At 47.0% G+C, this 20,247-nt stretch overlaps 1 protein-coding gene across 1 annotated transcript in view; it reads right to left on the bottom strand.

The window, feature by feature from the left end:
• The window catches only part of LOC128885570 (uncharacterized), a 143,449-nt gene that overhangs the window by 120,607 nt on the left and 2,595 nt on the right, over nt 1-20,247 (bottom strand). Inside the window, exon 2 of the mRNA XM_054139669.1 lies at nt 9,288-10,151. Coding sequence (XP_053995644.1) covers nt 9,288-10,151 — 864 coding nt within the window. The remainder of the gene's footprint in view (nt 1-9,287; nt 10,152-20,247) is intronic.

Here is a 20,247-nt window from a genome sequence, read left to right as displayed (position 1 = left end):
AATTTTTTTACAAGTACACCGATAAATAAAAGCTCAGACATTGGAGAATTTTTGCCACGTCGTTAGAATTTACTTTCCTGCGAAGGTCAACGCGTCGCCAATCAATTAAGAGCGTTGTTGTTAATTAGCGAGAGAACCGGGTAATTGATACCATTCCAAACTGAATCGCGATCGAATTAATTCCTCGGCATATCGCTAGCTTAATTGGCCGACGACGAATTAATCGCACGCCTCGAGTAAACGGGATTTAGTTTTTCTAGATTTTAATTGGTTCCCGTGACACCGTAGAGAATCGGATGGATCTAGGGAAGGTGGAGCTCTGGCCAGATGCTCGTAAATTACGCGCTATCGTTGGGACAAAATTACACCTAGCGCGCGATCTTTCGAATTAACGCGTTAATTACGTCTTCGTTACTTTGCAACAATGCAATCTAGTTTCAGCAGCTTCGATCGAAAGCACAGTTAAGGGTACAATGAAATTCCTTTCAGCGAGAGTAACACAGTTGCATCCTGGAGTTTAACGACGTTGTACTCGTCTGTTTTCAGGAAAGTACGGACAGAGTTTGAGTAAATGGATCGAGTGCAAGAAAAACGGGGATGGATTTTTGGACCGACTACAAACATGAGGGAACTACACCGGCTACATTGTAAAACGGTAAGCATTCCATCCTTTCCGTTTGACCTAGATCAAACAGATCTCACCCCGTAACTTACCCAACAAGACCTCGTTACTCACCTTATCTCTAAATATGATCTACCCAATTCCTATTAGTCAAAGGATTCGGATGATTGCATCGTAACGTCCAACAAGCAATTTAAGTATGAAAAGTGAGTTTTCGATTCGTCAGCATTTCTCAAAATATCACCGACATCGACGCGCAGGTGTTTTTCGCGACAGCGGTGTCCCGAATGTTCAAATTTCCGTCAGTCTTCGTACCCTGGCTCGACAGAGTGATTTATCAAGGAAACTCGCTCAAAAATGAGCAGAGTCGGAGAGGTAAAGAAGAGAGACAAAGAAAAGGAGGCGCAAGAAAGTCGTACTCGGCCTCGCCGCTGCGACGGTCGATTTGTTAAGCGTACACACCTGCCCTGGCGTCATTCCAGGACAATAAGCTCTATCTCGATCTCCGGAAAGGTCCTTTTACCAGCAGCCAGGGCTCACAGGGGCGATATATCGCTCGAAATAATCGTGTATAGCGTTTCACTGCGAAGGTAGCACGGCCATTGTCCTTGGACGGTTAAGTAGGTATCCGAGTACAGTGGATAGAACTATGTAGTTCTTCCGCGGTCAATTTCAGCTGCACTACATCCTCCTGCACCCAGGACACAGATCCTCGCCAAATCTCGATCCTGATACTTTGTTTAGCAAAACAAAATTAGATTCTGGCCACAATCACCGTGCTTCGAATAAGAAACGAATAGGAACCTGTGGTGGGGCGATTCTGGATTTAGGAACAATTTCTTTTTACCTTATTTCCGAGGTAGCGTTCAACAGATTTGCGTCGCTACACGCAGCTCGAGACAGGTACAGGCAAGCAAGATTCTTCCAGGGTTATAGACCCTCTAATGCATCGTTGGTAAACTCCGATAACTGCAGCAGCCGCTACGGATACGTTACACACAGAGTATGGCCGCTTAAAATTACAATGTCCTCCTGTACTATTTTTGCATTCGCACCAGTCCGTGCGAAACGAGTTCGAGATTTATGAGCCCGATAATCTCGCTGGGATTCAGCGCAAACAGACCAGTTCTGTTGACTATACGGTTAGGTGAGCAGTTGGCGACGGGGTAAACCGGTGTTTTAAGTAGAAAGTATTTGAAATAATTAGTAGAATGTCTGGAATTCGCAGTTCTTTTCAATGCTTTAGAGGATGTGTGAAGAAAATCGACCAAGGTCTGGTAATTATTAGTCTTGCTGTTCAAATAACATTCCTGGTGGAGTATGCGAGGTGTTCGCGGCACGAATTCAAGTTTATGTCATGCATGCTCGATTCGTTAGATTTTACATCCAGATGTTAGCATCGCTCAAAGATAGCCTTTGAGACATGGTAGCAAAGTGCAAACTGGTTATCACGCTAGAATGTGTATGACATGCTGAATTTAAAGATTCCTTCTGTCAGTTACATTTCCAAGACTTGCGCATTTATTTTATTTAATTATTCACGTTTGCGTGTAAGCACCGCAAACAACGTCGAGTCTGGGAATCACTCAGCCACTCCACGGTAGGAAACTCCTTGGAATAGCGCATCATTTCCCTGGGATTTCGATGCAAGTGGACTAGTTTGGCCGACTGTGCTGTCGGAACACGGTATCCTGGCACAGTGGAGCGGGTACACCCGTAACGCGAACGTGCACGTGAAGAGCAGGTCCTTGGTGTTCGTACAGGGTATATTAGATTAGTTCGAGATCGTGGCCGTGCTGGTACATATTACCCTGGGTCCTCGTGATGAACTAAGAACGTCAGGCACCGGTGTGATTAGTTCCTCGGCTAGTTGTCGTCTCCGCGGGACGTCTTCGTCTTCTGTTCTCCCTGCGTCTAGGGTTACCCATTCGATCCTCCTTCCTTACCGCGTTCCTCCAGGTGTTGCACCCGCTGGCTTTTCCGTTGGACGACTCGTTATTACCTCAATTTCATAAGTCAATATATGGATCGTCTACGATTCATTATTCAAACGATTAATGCAGTATATTAGTAACCAATATTGCTTCTCGATGACGAGTTGAATGGTTTAAGGACGTAACCTTGTGTAAAATGCATCTGTGTCCATTGGCCTCTTAATTTGAATTTCTCCAGGATACGACGTCAACTTCTTGCTCCTCCAGGTTGAGTTTCTGTCGCGATCCCGAGGCAAAGCGTGGAATTAGAGAACAGTCGGTAGATTGCCTCGAGTAGGAAACACCGTTCGAGGATGATGGATCATTTGGAAGGAAAAAAGGGTATGTTTAGAGAGACCGCGAGAGTTACAGATCTTGCTTGCATCCTTTTTCAAGTTCAATAGCCTTTCGCGAAAGGATGAGAAAGTGGCGGATCATAATCGTCTATCATTTCCTTTCCTCGGATAGCCGAGCACTCGGCGCGTATCGACAACAGGTTTTCCTGGACACACCGCGAGAGACGCCTAATGTTGTAGGACTATTCAGCCGATCTTCTTGTATTTTCTCATGCGTCGCTGCCTCCTGTTCGCCGTCCAGCTTTCAATTATTGGAAATCTAAGTACAATGCAACGAACGTTTCCTCTGCTTGTTCGAACTTTCCTTTGTGTTTGATGCCTCATTGTTGGGATGCAGCGGGTACATCGTAAACATGTTGACTCTTTCAAGTCAGCATTTTTTTTTCCTTCGATTGGAATGGTCAAGGAACTAACAATGTTTGGAAAACGTTACTGCCTGCTCGGTATTTTTGTGTGAACGTGTTTACGCGATAAATTATCAACTTCTTTGGGATAGACATGCTGTATTTACACAAAACTACCAGCTCCCTTTCACCTTTCACGAGCACGAACTGGATTGGAGAAGAGACAGGTCGGAAAATTGATTTCCAAGATCAGTTTCCCTTTCGACGTTCATTTTAATTGCGATCGAAAGCGAGAACTGGCGAACGGAGCATCCAGGCATCGAAGGACCAAATTACCATCGACTCTGAGGTGCTCAGCGTCTGGCTCTCGGCGCGTCGATCCAGGAAGCTTCGTCCTTCCCGGGTTTCGTCCTTCGAGCCGATTCCCACCGGTAACGGTCGACCGTTAGCGGACCTTGAACGGCGGATCTCGCTGGAACTCGCGCGTAATTTACTCGGGCGAGCGCCGGCGGCGTCGTTCTCGTTAGTTTACCGATCGGGAATTAAGGGGAGAAAGGAGGAGAGAAAGAGAACGTGAAAGTAAGAGGATCACCGGCTACCGGGTGGCGGAGCACGACAGGAAAAAGGTAGAGAGAGAACGACGGATCGATGAATCACGATCGGGGTCGCGGATAACCTCGAGTTGCGCTTCGGTTTGCATACACGCGGCCAAGACGCGTGTCGATGGGGTGACTTTAGGGATGGGGTTGTGCTCGATATACGTAACCCAGAGGCAAATTACGTCCATATTTTGGAAAATTGGCCCTTTGAGCTTGAAGCTATTTTTTTGCAAAATGTGTAATTATTGGAAAGTGACTTTGGAACCATGTAATTCATGTAGTACTTTAGATATCGAGGGACATATTTATGGCAGGAAACCAAAATTTCAAGCAAGCATAGGTTGCATTGTATCAACAGGAAGCTGATCCTCGGGCAAAGCTTGGAATCTAGTCGATCGGAGGTCGAACCTAAGGTGCTTGATCCCATCGCTGTGTATTACCAGCGTCCTCTTGGACGGTTATGCAAATCTCTGGCTCGGCGATGTCTGGCAAGCCCCTCTGGACGCGATAAAAGCACCGATCGTCGGTCATTTTCGTCCTCCTGGAACGTCCGGGAGATCGCTAATCTACGAGTCAGGTAGATAGCGGCTGTCTTCTCTCGTATCGCAGCTTCTTAGGCCAAGCTCCTTGGCTGGTCGCCGCGCCGAGGGAGAAGAAGTGCCGCTCGTTAATTTCAGAGGCTAATACGAACGATTATCTCGCAATCGACGCGCCTGAATTCTAAGGAATCTCCCGTTTCAATTTTCGTTTTGCCTGAATCAACCAGGTTTACGATGCAAAGATTGCTTGCTACGATAGATGCCCATCTGTGAATTCACGACCAAAGTGGGTGACTGTAAAATTGTGCATCGTTTGTAAAGACAAAGCGTTGATTATCAAACTTAATCACTCGATTCTTTATATTCACTCGAATTTCTATAACAATATGGCGAATGAAATAATTAATGAAAACGAATTCCCAGTGCGCTATCCTTGAGGTTAGGATTACGATCAACCTGTGGCTGCGCCTTTGCACAGTATTGTTCCCTTCGATACGTGCACCCGCTTTATTTGAAACGCCTCCGTCGTTTCCAAGTTCTCGTCGACCCATAGCGGCTCTTGATCTCGCGTTATCTGTTTGCTCGAATCTCGGGATCGAGGTGTACGCGATGGACAAGCGAGTGGCTGCCAGCTCGGTCGCGGCAGCCAGCTTTAATTGGAGGTTCGGCAGCTCGGGTGAAAGAAACGCGGGACGTGCGCGGAGTGAAGATGCCACTCGTCGCGATTCCTCCTGATCAACGCTACCGGACACACGTCGCACGGACGCCCCGTTAGCTTTGTCACCGGCTGTCTATCCGCTGGCCCTCTTTTAATGTCCGCCACGGCGTCACCGAGATTCTGCTAATTGGACGGTATAAATTCGCTGCTGAGCGAGAAACGCTGCCGCCGATCGCGATGGACGCCGAGGTAACGAGAAGGCGAGCTGAAACCAGGAGCTTGGGACGTCGCAGACGTGAGGATTTTATAGCAGGTCCCGAGGAATCTATCGATAGATGGACAGGATTCCATCCTGAATTTTCTTGACGATTCCTTAACCGTTGAAAGTAGTGCTATCTTTTCGATAAGAAATAACGATAGCGCTTTGCACTTGGAATGCGAGCCAAATATTATCAGCCTTCTCAGCTTACTCCAAAAATTAGGAAAGTTACCAAAGCTAAGACAAAATTCGATGCATCGCAACTCGACGTCACCTAGATCGCACGCACCGATGTGTCCAGGCTTCAACTCTGCCATGAAAAGATCCAGTGGGTACCAAGTGTGAAAGAAAAAATGGTCCGCGGGAGAGTCGCAGAAGAAATCAATCCCTCTCTGAGAAGGAAGGGAAGAGGAGATCTCGTTGCGGCGATCGAGTTAACAGCGACCATCCACGTGGACGTCCGAGTCAATGGTCGTTAAATTTAATGGGCCCCCTCGTTAATCCCATATACCGACGGCTTCGCGTATGCAATAACAAATTACGCAAACGACTCGTCCGCTTCGGTAGGCTCTGTCCGAGCTGACACGCTTGTATTTTCATAATATTCGCCCCGAAACGTCGTCAATTAATGTCCTGTGTGCGGTCGCCTGGCCCGAAACTTGAGTGAGCCGACGAATTTTGACCGAAGGGGATTAATTTTGACGTTGGGTGAAGATAACGCTCGTAACCAATATATAGAGGGTGACTTGTTTATAATGAGCACCCTATACGCCTCCACTGTTATTAAAATTATGAAAGAACAAGCGAGGGAAGCGTGCACCAGTGGGCGTATGCGATGATAGGGAAGAGAATTACTTCTCCAAGGTCGTTTCAAGGTCGCCAATTATTCGGTGCTGCATACTATGGGGGCACCGTGCGGGATGAACGCGACGTCATCTTAGAATGTGTATTCCTTTTTTTTTTATTTTCGTTATTCTTGAAGCAAAACACGAATAACGTTAAACAAAGTTATGTAAAAGCAACCCAAAAACACGGTTACACCGCGAATGGTTAACGTACCCATCCTACACGGTTCACCCTGTAGAATTAAGAGGTGATCGTTTCGAATTACCAGCGCGCTATAAAGATGAATCGCGGCGATCGTCGCGCTGGACGTCGCGTATACCCGAGGTGATAATGTAAATAAGACGACCATGGCTTCTCGTGACCAATTTGCGACTCGGGCACGCGCATAATTTAATTGTTGCATTATGCGTCCTATAAAGATATTACTTACGAGCGATCGGCTCTTGACGAGACGCTGCTCGACGGAACACGACCGGCGCACCGCGATTAACCCAATTTTTTTTCTTCCCTTTCGCGTTTCGGCGCGTTCGACTCGGTTGCTCGATGCGATCTACGAACACGCGAGGCTCATAAAGACGCGAATAATATTCCTTTTTTTCGTGTTTCTTAATTGTTGCGCGTTAAACCACGCGGAACGTGTAATTAGCTCGGACGTATCGCATACGTGGCGGGGTATTAACCGTTGCCCCTTTAATTATCGTACGTTTGAAACTATGGGTGTCCGAGAGAAATCGATGGACGGTGATACACTCTACTTCCTTAAGTGGTAGCGGTTAGCAAGTATCGGTATCGGTACCACAATTAGTCTTTTTATGGATCCTAATGTACTTTCGACAGACTCCACTGGGTCCGTTCGCGGCGTTCCTCTATTTAGCACTTGTCAATCTAGGAATAAAACTGTAACACGTATTCCGCTCCTGAGATTTTTAATGTGCTCGGTGGCTCGTGTAATTGATCCACTGTTTTCCCTGGTTCGACCAACTTATTCAAACGTTCTGCTCCGGTGGCTGGCTTTACGTTTACGGTCTATGGTTTCCTGTTCGGATTTCTTTCTGTCATCGATCGTTTGGGTATGTAAAAACTGTTACTGGATGTCTCGTTTATGCAATAAAATGACGAACAGGTTGTTTCATGGCGGATGAGGCGTGTTGGGTCACCTTGTACATCCTGTTTACTTTAGATGACAGACAAATGCATTGGATCGACCTGCTCTGATTTTAAAGGTGACCGAGGTTAATTCTACAAAGATAATTGAAATTCTTCTCGAAAACAGCAAAGTTCCAAGTGTTCGTGTTTCAGGCACAACTCTCGAGAAGTTCTAGCAATCGTTTAGGAACAGTTACCGATTTCTTTTGTCGATAAAGAGTAGGTCCTTCCCCGAAGCAACGCCGTCGTCATAGTCGTCTCTGACAATTACTTAACCTCTGGCCCGCGAACGCGATTCCTAGACCGATTTCGCAGGAATCGGGCTGTCGATCGGCAATACGAGCGCTCAAGGTTAAAGGTCATCTAGTCGCTGGCTGTCACGAGGCGTCCGAAACACCTCGATTTCGTCACCGTCGATAATTTCGCCGCGGTGGATCGCAATGGCTGTCAGCTCGGTATCGAACATCGGATCGCGAGCGGTTCTACGATTTAAGGAGCGTCTTTCTCGAGTCGTGACGACTCGATCGGTTCGATTTCTCGACCTCTCTCCTTGCGACACAAGCTGAGAAAGCAAAAATATGACCGATCGCGTCACTTCCTTCTTACAATTAACATTGCCAACCGCACTTTTAAAATTTCATTTTTTATTTTTGGATACTATCCTCAACAATCGCGTCCCCATTAAAACCACGAAGAATTTTAGTAAATCTCCATCGTAAAAGTTTACTGCCCATTGTTCCGTAAGAGATTATTGTCTTAAAAGCGAAAATGCATATATAAAACAAACATTGCAGGAGAAATTAATATGTTAATATAATTAGAGGCTCTTCCTTGGTCGATTCTCAATGCATTATCATAGATCTACGAACATTTGAGCAAGAAAGACTTCTGGGAATATTGTTTAGGCGGCTTCACGCAAAACAATAACGAAAGGTTGAACACGCTCTCGTTTGCAACTTCGCTCCAAAATCAATGCCAACCTTTCCCATTGTGGAAATTACGATTTACCACGGTACTTGCATATTTGGATAATTAACGGGGCCAGATCTACACTATTTATTAAATTATTACGAGAACGTGTATTGTCAGAAGTGGACCGATAGGTCGTAGAACGCCGTGAGAATTAAAAAATAGAAAAAATCTAGATATCAAATTTAAAGTAACAAATACCTGTTTGGACTGTTTGCGAAAGCATCTTTCCATCCATAGAGCGCTGCGACTATAAAGGGCAAAGAGTACCTACGTTTCCCCGCGCTGAAGAAAGTTGCTCTCTTTTCTCCTCCGCGGTTCTTCCCCGTTCCATAGAGCAACCCTCGTTACGGGGCCAAGACTAGCCGTAATCAATTTCACAAATTGATTAATACGAGGTAAATGAATACCTGGGAATCGTTGCGGGCTTCTCGATGGCGCGAGCTGAGCAGAGCGGAGTGGATGAAGCGAGAGTGAGAGATGATTTATCCGGCGTGGGTCGAGGGCTGCTCGCCACGCGTAATTATCATACGACAGCCGATTAAAATTGCGGCCACGCTCGCGTTCAACATCAATTTCAGCTAATTACATGCATTTTCATGTCTATGGGCCGGGATCGACCAACGAGCGGGAAAAATCGACGCGTACGTGCCGGCTCGGGCCAGATCCATCCTACGAGCGTTAGTCGGTGCCTTACCGAATCGATCAGCGTTTCCCAACCCTGTCAGGAGAAGATCGATTCGACGCTGAACTCCTAGCTTCGTATTACCGCCCCCATAATTGAACAAGTGATCGTGGAAGCGACAGCCGACGACTTTTCTCGCGAAAACGTATCACAACTATCGACGTATTTTTTGAAAACCTTTACTTTGACAACGCAAAATTATAGGCAGTTTTGTTGTCTACATTATAGTATGGTATAAGCTGGATTCCATCAGGAACATATATTTGCAAACTGACCATAAATCTTACTCACCCAAACGCCGCAAACGTCAGATGTCCATCTCCAACGGGTAGCTGCTCCAGTTGTCTCCCAGTCTTCGACTCGAAACCGCGAAGCTTCTTCCGCAAGCTGTGTTTCGCCCTTATCCAGGGAACGCTGGAAGATATTCTCGGTGGGTTCGACCTTTGCTGCTTGACGCGCGAAACAGAGCAATCGTTTCCTTCGAAAGTCTCTATAAGACCAGAAGCAGGTTTCTCGGTGATTTTGCATTCGTGATCTATTTTCTTCTTGATCGCCTGTTCGCTTTTCATCTCGTTCTCCCTCAGGGGAATTGGTACAGTGTTTGTAATCTGCTGATTATTTGCTGTTGTGAGCCTCGTCTCACTTTTGGAAAACGCGTTCTTCAGAACTTTGTTATTCTGCTTGCCATCCTCTGCCCAATTTTCATCCCGATTGGTAACGCAGTTGCGATGCTTTTTCTTATCAGGAACCAAATCCAAGGCAGGTGTAGAAAAGATGTCTTTCTCCGAGTTTGAAACGGAAGACCTGGACAGCTCCAAGTGAGGCACTTGGAGTACATGCACCGATGAACTATGAAAGTCTTTGAAAGTTTTCCTTTCCAGGCTCTCCCACGACGTGTCGACGAGACTGGAGTCATGGTCGATGCTCTTCTCATCGGTGTCACCGTCCGTCTTTAATGATTTTTCGCTTCGAGTGGTAATTTTGTTCTTGTCCGACATAGACGTTCTGAAAGAGTTCCTTAGACTGATTTCGTGTAGACAGGCGGTGGTGTCCTCCAGCTCCGCGACTCGCTTCTGCAGGAAAGCTATTTGACGATCTCGCGATTTCAGCAGGAAGAGAGCTTTCTGCGCTCGTCCCTCTTCGTCCAAAGCGTTCCTGAAACGATAAAGATATGTGTTATGAATTTTCATTTCGATGTATATTTCGAAAAACTTGAATTCTTCAGGGTTGGCTACAACCAGTGCTAGCTTCACCACGAGTTACGAATACAGACTCGAATCCAACCCCTATACACTACCCTTTACCCTATCATGTTATCCTTTGAAGGAGAAACGCGACAGTCGCGATCTTGACGGCAGGTCCCCGAGGAAGTGTGGCGCGGTCAGGATTAAGCGTGAGCTTTTTACGGGAACAGCGTCAATTAATATCCTACGGGGCCATTATTAACGTCCGTGGAAAGCGTCTGCGATGCCGTGGCGGCGAGTTCTCGACGACTTAAAGCGCTTAAGGAAACCGAAATAAATTACGCCACGGAGAGAGGTGCATATTTAATTCGAGCAATTAATGCCGTCTTGTAAAACACGCCGTTGGGGTGGCTGTTGCTGTAGTCCTCCCTCTTTCCTGGCAGTAATGAGCTCGATAAATCAGCCGGCTCTGCACTCGAAAGTTCGCGGATAACTTCGGGCTCCTGCAGTTTCTTCCCGACTACCAAAAGTAGCGTTTCCAAGTTGCCTCCCCGATTGATAAATGCGAACGAAAAGTGTCCCGGACTCGAGCAACTGTTTCCTTTCCCGCTGCTCGATTGCCATCCCTTGAAACGCGCAACGATTCGTCAAATTCAGAATTTCGAGTTTGTCAGTGCTTGTAGTAGTTACTTGAACGACTAATATCCTTTTCAAGTTTTACACATCGACTTTGCAATACTCGGGGTAGCCTCGGCGATTTATCGCAGGCGTTTCTATAAAATCTAATTAAGAGGGGTGTAATTTCCTAATCGCGGACACAAATCATCGCATCGCCCCAGTTGAAAGACGGATATCGCGCGAATTTCGCCGTAATCCTTGTTGCCCGCCCTCGGATATCTGGCGATTAATTAGGCATAAAAATCTGGTCGTTTGCGGGAAAAAAATGCCGCAGATTGCCCCACTTAATCCCTCGAACAACCGCCTTCTGCGCTGGGGATGACGCCTCCTGACGTTCCGCTGGAAATTCATTAAAGCGATATCCCATTTATACCAAACGACCTCCCGCTCCAAAACGAATGAAAGAACAAATGCGTAATACGCTAATCTGCTCGGCGACGACCCTCCAAATTCTTTTTCTCTATTGTCTTCTCGAATCCACGCTTTAATGAGAGTCGTTAGGGTTGTCAAAACAGCAATGATAAAACATTTCCACATTTATTTCATCTTTGACAACTGTCTCAATTCTCTGCAGTCCAGATTTCATGATTTCTATATTGTCCTGTCAAGTCTGAATGGACATAGAAAGAGAAAAGGTTAATACTTACGACTCGTAACACCTGGGTTGATCGAGGATATATACTCTCTAGCATAAACGTAAGAATTCTTCGTCTCCTTGAAACTCGAATCGATCGCAACAAGTTTCCAAAACAGTCCCCCGCTACAAACTTCACTCGTATCAGGTCGAAATTACCCAAACAATGAGCCTCGCCTCACTGTGAGGCCTCATGTTTAAGCACGTATTATCCCTAGGACGACGAGAACGCGTTTGCCCTGACAAAAGGAAGCTGTTTCCGTCGGTACGAGCTCGTAATATGGCTTATTAAAATTACAGAGATGGTGGAAAGGGAATTTAGGTACGGGTCTCGACCGCATCCAGTCTAGGGACAAACCGCGACAGAGTCGAGACAGCTCGTGACCAAAGCAGAAGGGAGAGTTTGCGAGTCCATTCCACGGGGCTGCTTTATACCTGGATATCTCGACCACTGGGGATTGCTCACCGTGGACCTAACGTCGACCACGAGAAGACGACCTCACCGGCCACCGCGCCGTCCTGGATTAATGTTATTGCTCGAACCTCTCCGCCACCGAGGAGGACCGAACGACTGCCGTCAGTTTCGCCGTGACCTCTAACTGCGACCCCGAGGGTGTGATTTAATTGGCCCCGATTTTGACGCGCTCGCGAAACTGCGCCCGAATTTCAGCTTCTGACGTCTGCTAGGCGCGTGGTAATTGCGGAGGGGCTGACAACGGGCGGCCCAACTGCCGGGAATTGATAAAGGTAATGAAAATGGCAAAAGTAATCGCTTTGGCTCCTTATTATACGGTGGAAATTTAGAAGGGTTGCTACAAGAAATTTAGAATTTCGAAACCACCATCTGTCGCAATCTTAAACCCAGTACATTCGAAGAAAATTTAGCGACCTAACGCATTTCAAGTTTCCATTTGAATTGAAAGGCATCGTACGACATAACCCTGGAAACGTAATAACTTCCGCGTGAAACATTTCTCTCTATCCATAAGAACGGAGGAATTATTCAGACGGCCTTGCTTTAAGTGGTCGATCCCTGCGTAACAGCAATAAATTTTCCTATTTTACGGGAGACCTGCCCGGAACGAATAAATCACGCCGCCCGCCTAATCTATTTGTCCGTCGGACGAAGACGCTTTAACGAAACCGGTTCGTCGATTTTTCTAGCCGTTTAATTCGTTTCCTGGTTACGGTCCATAAAATGCGACGCAGACGTAAACGATTCCGTTTCGACGAAAGAAGTTGGAGAGGTTGGATCGCTGCAGCAATTCGAAGAAGAAAAATCGACGCCGCGACATCCGCGAGTACGATTGCCACGCTGGCGATATTAATTACGATAATTTCTTCCAGGATGATAAATGATCGACCGTGCTGGCGTCTATCAAACCGACCGCCATCCTCTTCTCGCGACAACGATCTTGGTCGCCCTGTAATTAAAGTCGGCTAATGAAGCCTCCGCGAGGCTGCATCAGTGGATGGACCATCGAAGCGTCTCTTCGACGTTAATGGGTGCTAGAGACCTTCTGGTTGGCAAACTTTTCAACGATTAGCTGTTCTTACTATGTGGTATTTGTAAATCAAGGCTTGTGTTTGCGACAACACATTTTTTTTTTTATGGATTCCTCCTGTTTGCAAAAGAGAGTTTAGAAGTTCGAAATTTCAGAGGTTGTTCCGTCAGGTCTCGTAGTTTCGGCTCGAGTATCGAGTTATTAACCAGGTTACCGTGGAAATAAATGAACTCATGCGCTGGACAGGGGTAGATTCGATTAAAATGTTGTTTCGTCGAAGGTTGTCGATGTTGGGGAGTCAAGCTTGCCATAGTTTAAATTGTGTACGTGTGCATAATCGTGTGCATTGAGAATGAGAGTTTAGCTGTTTATGCACCAGATGCTTAGAATATTAGTGCGCTGAGATAAGAAGTGTTAAGAGACTCTTTCAAATAATATTTTGCAAGAAACGCGTGCTTTCCTGTAAGTGGTTTCCACGTGTTTCCCCGTGGATTATGGGAAATTACGATGGGTTGTCCCATTTAATAATTGTTCTGGCACGCATAAAGATTTCAATTTATACTCGATTGGCATGAGTTTGACTCGACACGAGGAAGCAATCGTAAACGATCCCAATGTACTCCGACTTAAAAGGTAACTTTCTAATCGTTGAACGAGATAATCCAATTCACCATGGTTGTATGGTGGATAAGCGTGTTATTTATATTTGAATTATCTCAATTCCAGCATTAGGGTAACCACGCGCCAATACCAATGCGGCCGGTGCAATTACAATCGGTAAACAAACAACTCTCTCTGCGCTTAGCCTAAACCATCGGGACAACGCTAATTTACCGAAAAGCGTTTCGTTCCGCTAACTGAATCTACGATCGACGTGCTGCGCGATTAGCCATATACATAGTGACCTAGTAAAAGTAGCCTATTAAATCGTCCGTTTTATTTTCCTCGGATACAATACTTTGGATTCAGGTGAAGCCCAGAGAACCAATGGCGGAGATTAGACACATTTTGTCATTGACCAAGCCCCAAAAAACTCGAAGTGTATCACCTTGTACACAATTCTGGACATCTATTCGTTCCAAGCACATCTCATCTATCGGCTAGAGCTCGTCTTTGGTGAACAGTCTTCCTGCTGTCGGCGGCGCTGTGCAACGACTCGGTGTCGAAAGAAAAGCGTGTCGAAAAACGGGTCGTCCCATTATATGGTCGCCGTGACCGTCGGGCCCCGAGTCACCGATACAAGAACCACGGTCGTCGTGAATCGGCTAATCTCCCGATTCACACGAGGCAAGGACGTGGAACGGCCTCTTGAAAGGTGCAATGCTCACAGCGACAGCGACTATCCTTCTTGCCACCGCATTTACAATCGTTAGGCCAGTCGGTGCCGGGCCTCCTCGGAAATCGTTTAGCGTAATTACGCCTCTTGTCACGCCACACCTCCCTACCCTCGCCCGAGCCACAACGCCGCTCGACAAATGTAACCAGTTTATTCTCCGAGCAATTTTTTTCTTATTCATTTTGATACTCAGCCACTGGAACCGAGAGGTCCGGGTATATCAGAGTTGATGGATACCCGATGGATGACTCCCTGGCATTCCTGCGCGACGACGACATCAAGCGGCTCGACCGGATTGGGAGGATGAATCCTGTGCTCTCGGAACATCGTGAGCGCCTTTCATTCGGCACGGTATAACGCACCGGGCATAATCGCGCGTTAATTCCTCGACCCGTGGACAAAGAACGCGTCCGAGAGTAATACAAAGTCGCCGTTCCGCTACAACGATCCCGAGCAAGAAGCGTTTTCGCGTCGGTTATGCTTCGAGGGAGTTTTCTTTTTGCGAACAGCTCGAGCTGACATCCCGACCTCTCGCAGGGAGGCCACTGAATCGAGCGTAACGTTTCCGACAGCGGGAGATGCCAGGGTGGAGTTGTGGGACCATTTTGTTTATATATTATAAACAATTTGACACTTTTTTTATCATTTTAGACGTCTAGTGGACTAATTAATTACAGTTCAGTTTAGAAGGGATACGAACCCAGTGAACGGTCTGGGAAAAGGCTAGAGTGTCCTTCGAGGGGTTGTTAAGCGTTTTAAGATAGGATCGAAGGTAACAGAACAGGGCGAGACTTAGGATATCGCGCGACAGAATATAAGTCAGGATTTGGTGACGCTGAGGCTATATATAGAATGATATAGAATCCACGAAAAAGAGGTTGAGTTTGAAAGAAGGTATTTAATTTGAATTTAGTCGCTTTAAACGAGGGTACCGATTTTGATCTCCAAAGACAACGAAGAGACTCGAAGGACGCTATCAGCGTCCTCAGAGATTAAACTGACAGATCAGGCGATGAGACATAGAGTTCTCGGTGCTGGTAGGTATCATCGATCGACGCGTACTTCATCGGGCGGTAATTACATAACGTCACCGAGATAGAAAGCGAGCAAAGCTCTCGGGGAGGAGAGCGTAACCGACGTCGGCGCGTTCCTTTTACAGGCTGCTCCTTAACGATCTCTCGCGCGATACCGCCTAATGACTAGCGCGCTGGCATCATCGTGTCCCGATACGGCATTCGAAGAAAAGCACCAGACCGGGCATCCGTCAGCTCTCTGTGCCAGAAATCGAGCTGCAAGTCACGCCGGCCCCCGAGAAGGGTGAGACGAGCTTCCGAGATCCCAGAGACCAGCGGTATATCCACTCTCTTCTCTCCTCGCCTCTCCTAGCCGCCAAGGATCGAGACTCCCTTCGTCAGGACGATGATCGGCTCTCGTTTTCTCTTCCTCTAGCGGCGTTGTGCAAGCGGCACTTCTTTTAGGCCATCACTACCGAAGAAGCAGCTCGGAATCCACCTTATTGACAGGTTCACGGCTCCCGAAGATATTCTTCTGCTGCGGTATACGCGGCACGTATACGCTCCCTCTCTCGCTCTTTCTCTCTGCTCCTCGATGACTACCCTCCTCGTCGGCTCGCCGAAGTGAACTTGTCGTCATCCTCGAAATAGGTGGACGAAAGGGGTTCCTCGAGTGACTGTCTATTTTTATGATCGCTGGCGCGCGATAGCCTCTCGCGGAGATTAATGGATTTTTCTGGAGGAGAACGCTTTGGGCGAGACGGAGGCAAATTGGAGGAGCGCGCGGCGCTTTGAGGAACAAGACTTGGATCCTTCGATAGTAGTGATTGCATACGCGTTGAATCTTGATCAAGACCGTCTACTAGAAGACAAAAGAAGGGGTCCCCGGACGAAATGGTCATCTCTGAAGAAGCAACTGGCAACGAGGCGCGAGGAATCGGTCAAACAACGCGCGATGGTCGCGTTGGTACGTGACTCGAAGGGAAAGAAGCGAAGAGGAAAAGGCAGGACGACGTACCAGAGTCGTCGGCAACCGGCTGCGGAGGGTATACGGTCGGCCATTAACACCTCCCGGACAAATCACTCGATTTTCTCGGACGATTTTCCCGCAGCACGTCCGGCAAATAAGAAAACACGATGTATCACCCGTGGGACGTGGACAAGGCGCAACGAGCGAGGGGTGGGAGGTGGTTTACTGCCCGCCGGTAATGACGAAACAGATGGCCTCCTGCGGGACGAAGACGCGCTAGGTGTACGTGTGTCCCGCAGGAAGAGGGGTTAGAGCCGAGGAGCCTTGATGAAGTGCCGCCATTATCGGTACAGGACAAAACCCACTTCTGCTTGGACGTCCGGCGACTTTATTACCCGCGAACACACGCTTCCATTGGTCCCACACCGGGACACGACTGTCATTCTCCTCTTCGGTGTACGAGCCACGAGCTTAACGAGCTTACCGCTATCGGGGCCTTCTACTCGACGAACCAACACTCGCTACCGGTGTAATCTCTCCGCTCGGACACTCGTCCGTCCGAGCATGCTCGAATCGTTCTTGCAGAGACGTACATTTGATGGGAAAAGTAACTGGGAAAGATGAGCTGATCATCGGTAATCGATGGATCTTCCGCTTTTTCCCTGCGATCGCCTTCTCCTTTTACAGTTACGATTTGCAAAAGGAAAAGTTATGATTACGATTCTTCTTATGATCGCGAGATTGGAAGGAATGCCGGTACTGGACAGAGTTTTTGCTAGAAGCGAGATCTGAGAGCAAACGAGATTTATGAACAGTGGCAACCGATGGTCGATGCATTAGTTTAGCTCGCGATGGATGAAATAGCGTAAACATCTGGAACATTGTTTCTTTCAACCATCGTGCATTCAGCGAAGCTTCTATTCTTCTTGGAACGGATTCATTGATATTCTTTAAGTTGCGTAACATATTATTTGACAATTTTGGATCACTTTCATCCAAGAGATCACCTTGTGTAGTAGCGCTACGTTACTCTGCACATGTCTCGAGACACCTGATTTCGCTACTATTTGAACAATTCTGACATCTACAATACCAGGGTTAATACGCTGCGTAGTGTTCTACCGCATTCTGGAACTGACGTCTCTAGATCTGGATTTCCTGGTCCGAAACATTCGACCGCCTGCAGAAATCCAGCGGATTCGTTTCGACCATTGAGATCCGCCAATCACTGTTGCCGCAGCGAAGATGACTCGCAACGCGAAACTGTTCTTGTATATGCTCGATAAACTGGTACTATTAATTGTTTAAAACGGAGGAAAAGAGTGAACTCGGGACTAAACTAAATAGTAATAAGTTCAAGTACAAACAAGTACATCTTCCATTGTTATTACCGACTCTTTCTTTATACTTCTGCGTACGTACAAATGCCATAACTGTTGCCAAACGTTTCTATGTCAAGGCCCGTTAGTCGTTCCCTGACCAATACGGCTCGACTAACACGTCCAGCACATTAATCGGATAATTATTCGCGAAACCAGTTTTGCATAATTGGCAGGATAATTGCCGCGTAATCGCGAACGGACGCTGGCGGAATACAAAGTATTAATTTCAGCGAAAATGTCAATAATCCCTGACGCAGCCATGGTCGTAACTTATCGTATCTGGAGTCGTATAAATAATTTATCGTGCAAAATTGCAGGATGTCCTAGACAGAGAACGTTTCGGAGTCGATGCATCGAGCGCCGCGGGCATCGATGCGCTTCGAGTGTATAAATGTCGCATGCATGTTTTCGTTGATGTAGCGTTTCTCGTGATACGAGTCCCGATAGCAGTCTGGACGTCCCCCTTTTAGCATTAAAAACCCGATGACGCAACGGTCGGGTTTTTTGCACCCTGACAAGGTTCCTTCAATCACTACTTGAGCGAGGAAAAATGTGTTGTCGCTTCAACAAGTAACGCTGAGCGAGATAGACGAGTTATCCCATTTGTTGCTCTGCTTTTAGTTGCTTTAGTTCGTAGCTGCTTTGGAACTGCCAATCTGATTCACAGTTAAAATAAATAAAAAAACAATTGCGTTCAGGGCGGAAGAAAGCCACGACGATCAGCTGTGAAACGCGTTAAAGAGGGAAAAGGGAAACGGAGAGTCCGTTGAACCCCGTCGAAATTTATTGCTCCGTTCCGCGCACTTCCGCGCGTGTACCAACCGCAGCGCGCAAGACAACAAGGTCCCTGGGATAATTACGTAATCAGAATTGTATTCGCGTCGTTATTGCCCCGGTAAAGCAGACTTTAATTTATACACCGCGGTGCATTTTATAATATTCCTGGCCGGGCTGACGGGGCCTCATTACGACTTTCTCTGTTCGTTTACGGTGCGCCCGTGTGTTCCCGCGCAACCGATTTATCGCATCGCATCGAGGCGAAGATCCATTACAACGCGCGGATTACACGCGGAAATAAATAAACGGGGATCCCCTCGTTCCGTAGCGGAATAGGATTTCGTCTTTGAACGTCACGGGTATGTAGCTACGTTGCTTTAGATTTGATCCTGAAAATATTTTTATTAGGTAGATTTTTGTACATGTAATAAATGCGATAATATCACCGTAGTGACATGTAGTGTGATAAGATAAATTTCCATCGATCCAGGAGTAACAAAAAGTGTGCATAGAGAAGGACCATTTCTACACGTATTTCTAAAGCTGATCGAGAACGATTTCAACGACCAACAAGTCTTTCTCGACTCAGGGATGCGTGTTGCAGGCCTCGATCCAGGTTCGCGAGCAACAACAAACGTCGTCGTCGGACGGAGCTCGCCGAAAAACTTTATGAACGGTTTATGAGCGCAATAATCCGCTCGCGAGTAACACAATACAGGCTAATTATAGAGGACGAGGTCCAGGTTGGTCGACAGGCATTAACGTATGCGCTAAAGACACGGGACACGACAGCCTGGGTGGCTTTCCTATTTTCGTCTTTTTTTTTCAGTATTTCTCCGTCGCTCTCTCTTGTTCTCTCTCGCGCCGTGTCGCTCCGTCGGTGTTCCCCGCACTTTGATCCTCGCGACGCTAATGCGTCTCTGTTATTTCAGTCCTTATCCCTGACAGCTAGACACCGGCGAAACGCGAGGCGACTTTTTCGATTCGTGTAAACCGATCTCGAACGTCGTACAGGTCGACGCTGGCGATCTACACGACACGGGACGCCTCGGCACTCGTCTTTTCATATGGAGATTTGACAGACAGTGATCGGAAGTAGCGATCCTTAATTGGAAATCGAGTTGAATCTAATCAATTGTTTGTTACAAAATATTTCGAGTTTTTCAGGTTCGAAAGGGCTCAGCTTTCGAGGCAGGAGAAAGATCGATTCGAAGATAACGCGGGTTGCCCCGGCGGGAAAAATGAAAACGATTTGCGGTCGGCGTTGCGTCTGAAATCGAGTTTGAAGCGAGCTTTTCTCGGAATCTCCTTCGGTACGACCGCAAATCGCCCCAATTTTTCCGCGTCGCGATGCGTTCACGAAATGAACATTGATATTCGAAACTCGTGAGGAGGGAGAACGTAATCCGATACTGTAATTGCGTTTACCGCTATGCGAAGCGGCTCTATCCTGCTTCGACGATGGTCTCTCGATTAGGACTGAGACTATTGGAATATTATTGTTTTAATATTTAGTGGGTATTCGAATAATACCATTAGGCTTTGAATATTCGAGTAATGGAATATTACTTAACCGTTGAAAGTTTTTACGATTACCGATTTATCTGAGAATTCAGAATGACCATAGCAAGAGCAATCGTTTCTAGACTCTGTTCTCTTGCATCGGTGGTAACCTAGAGAGACGCGATATTTTCCATTTTTATCGGATGCCGCCTCGTTGCGTCCACCCTCCAGCCAAGGACGACCTAACGAGTGTAGTTACGGTCGCGGCT

Source organism: Hylaeus anthracinus, unplaced genomic scaffold (genome assembly GCF_026225885.1).
Source record: "Hylaeus anthracinus isolate JK02 unplaced genomic scaffold, UHH_iyHylAnth1.0_haploid 11981, whole genome shotgun sequence".
NCBI lineage: Eukaryota > Metazoa > Arthropoda > Insecta > Hymenoptera > Colletidae > Hylaeus > Hylaeus anthracinus.
This window is presented reverse-complemented; position numbering and strand designations above follow the sequence as displayed.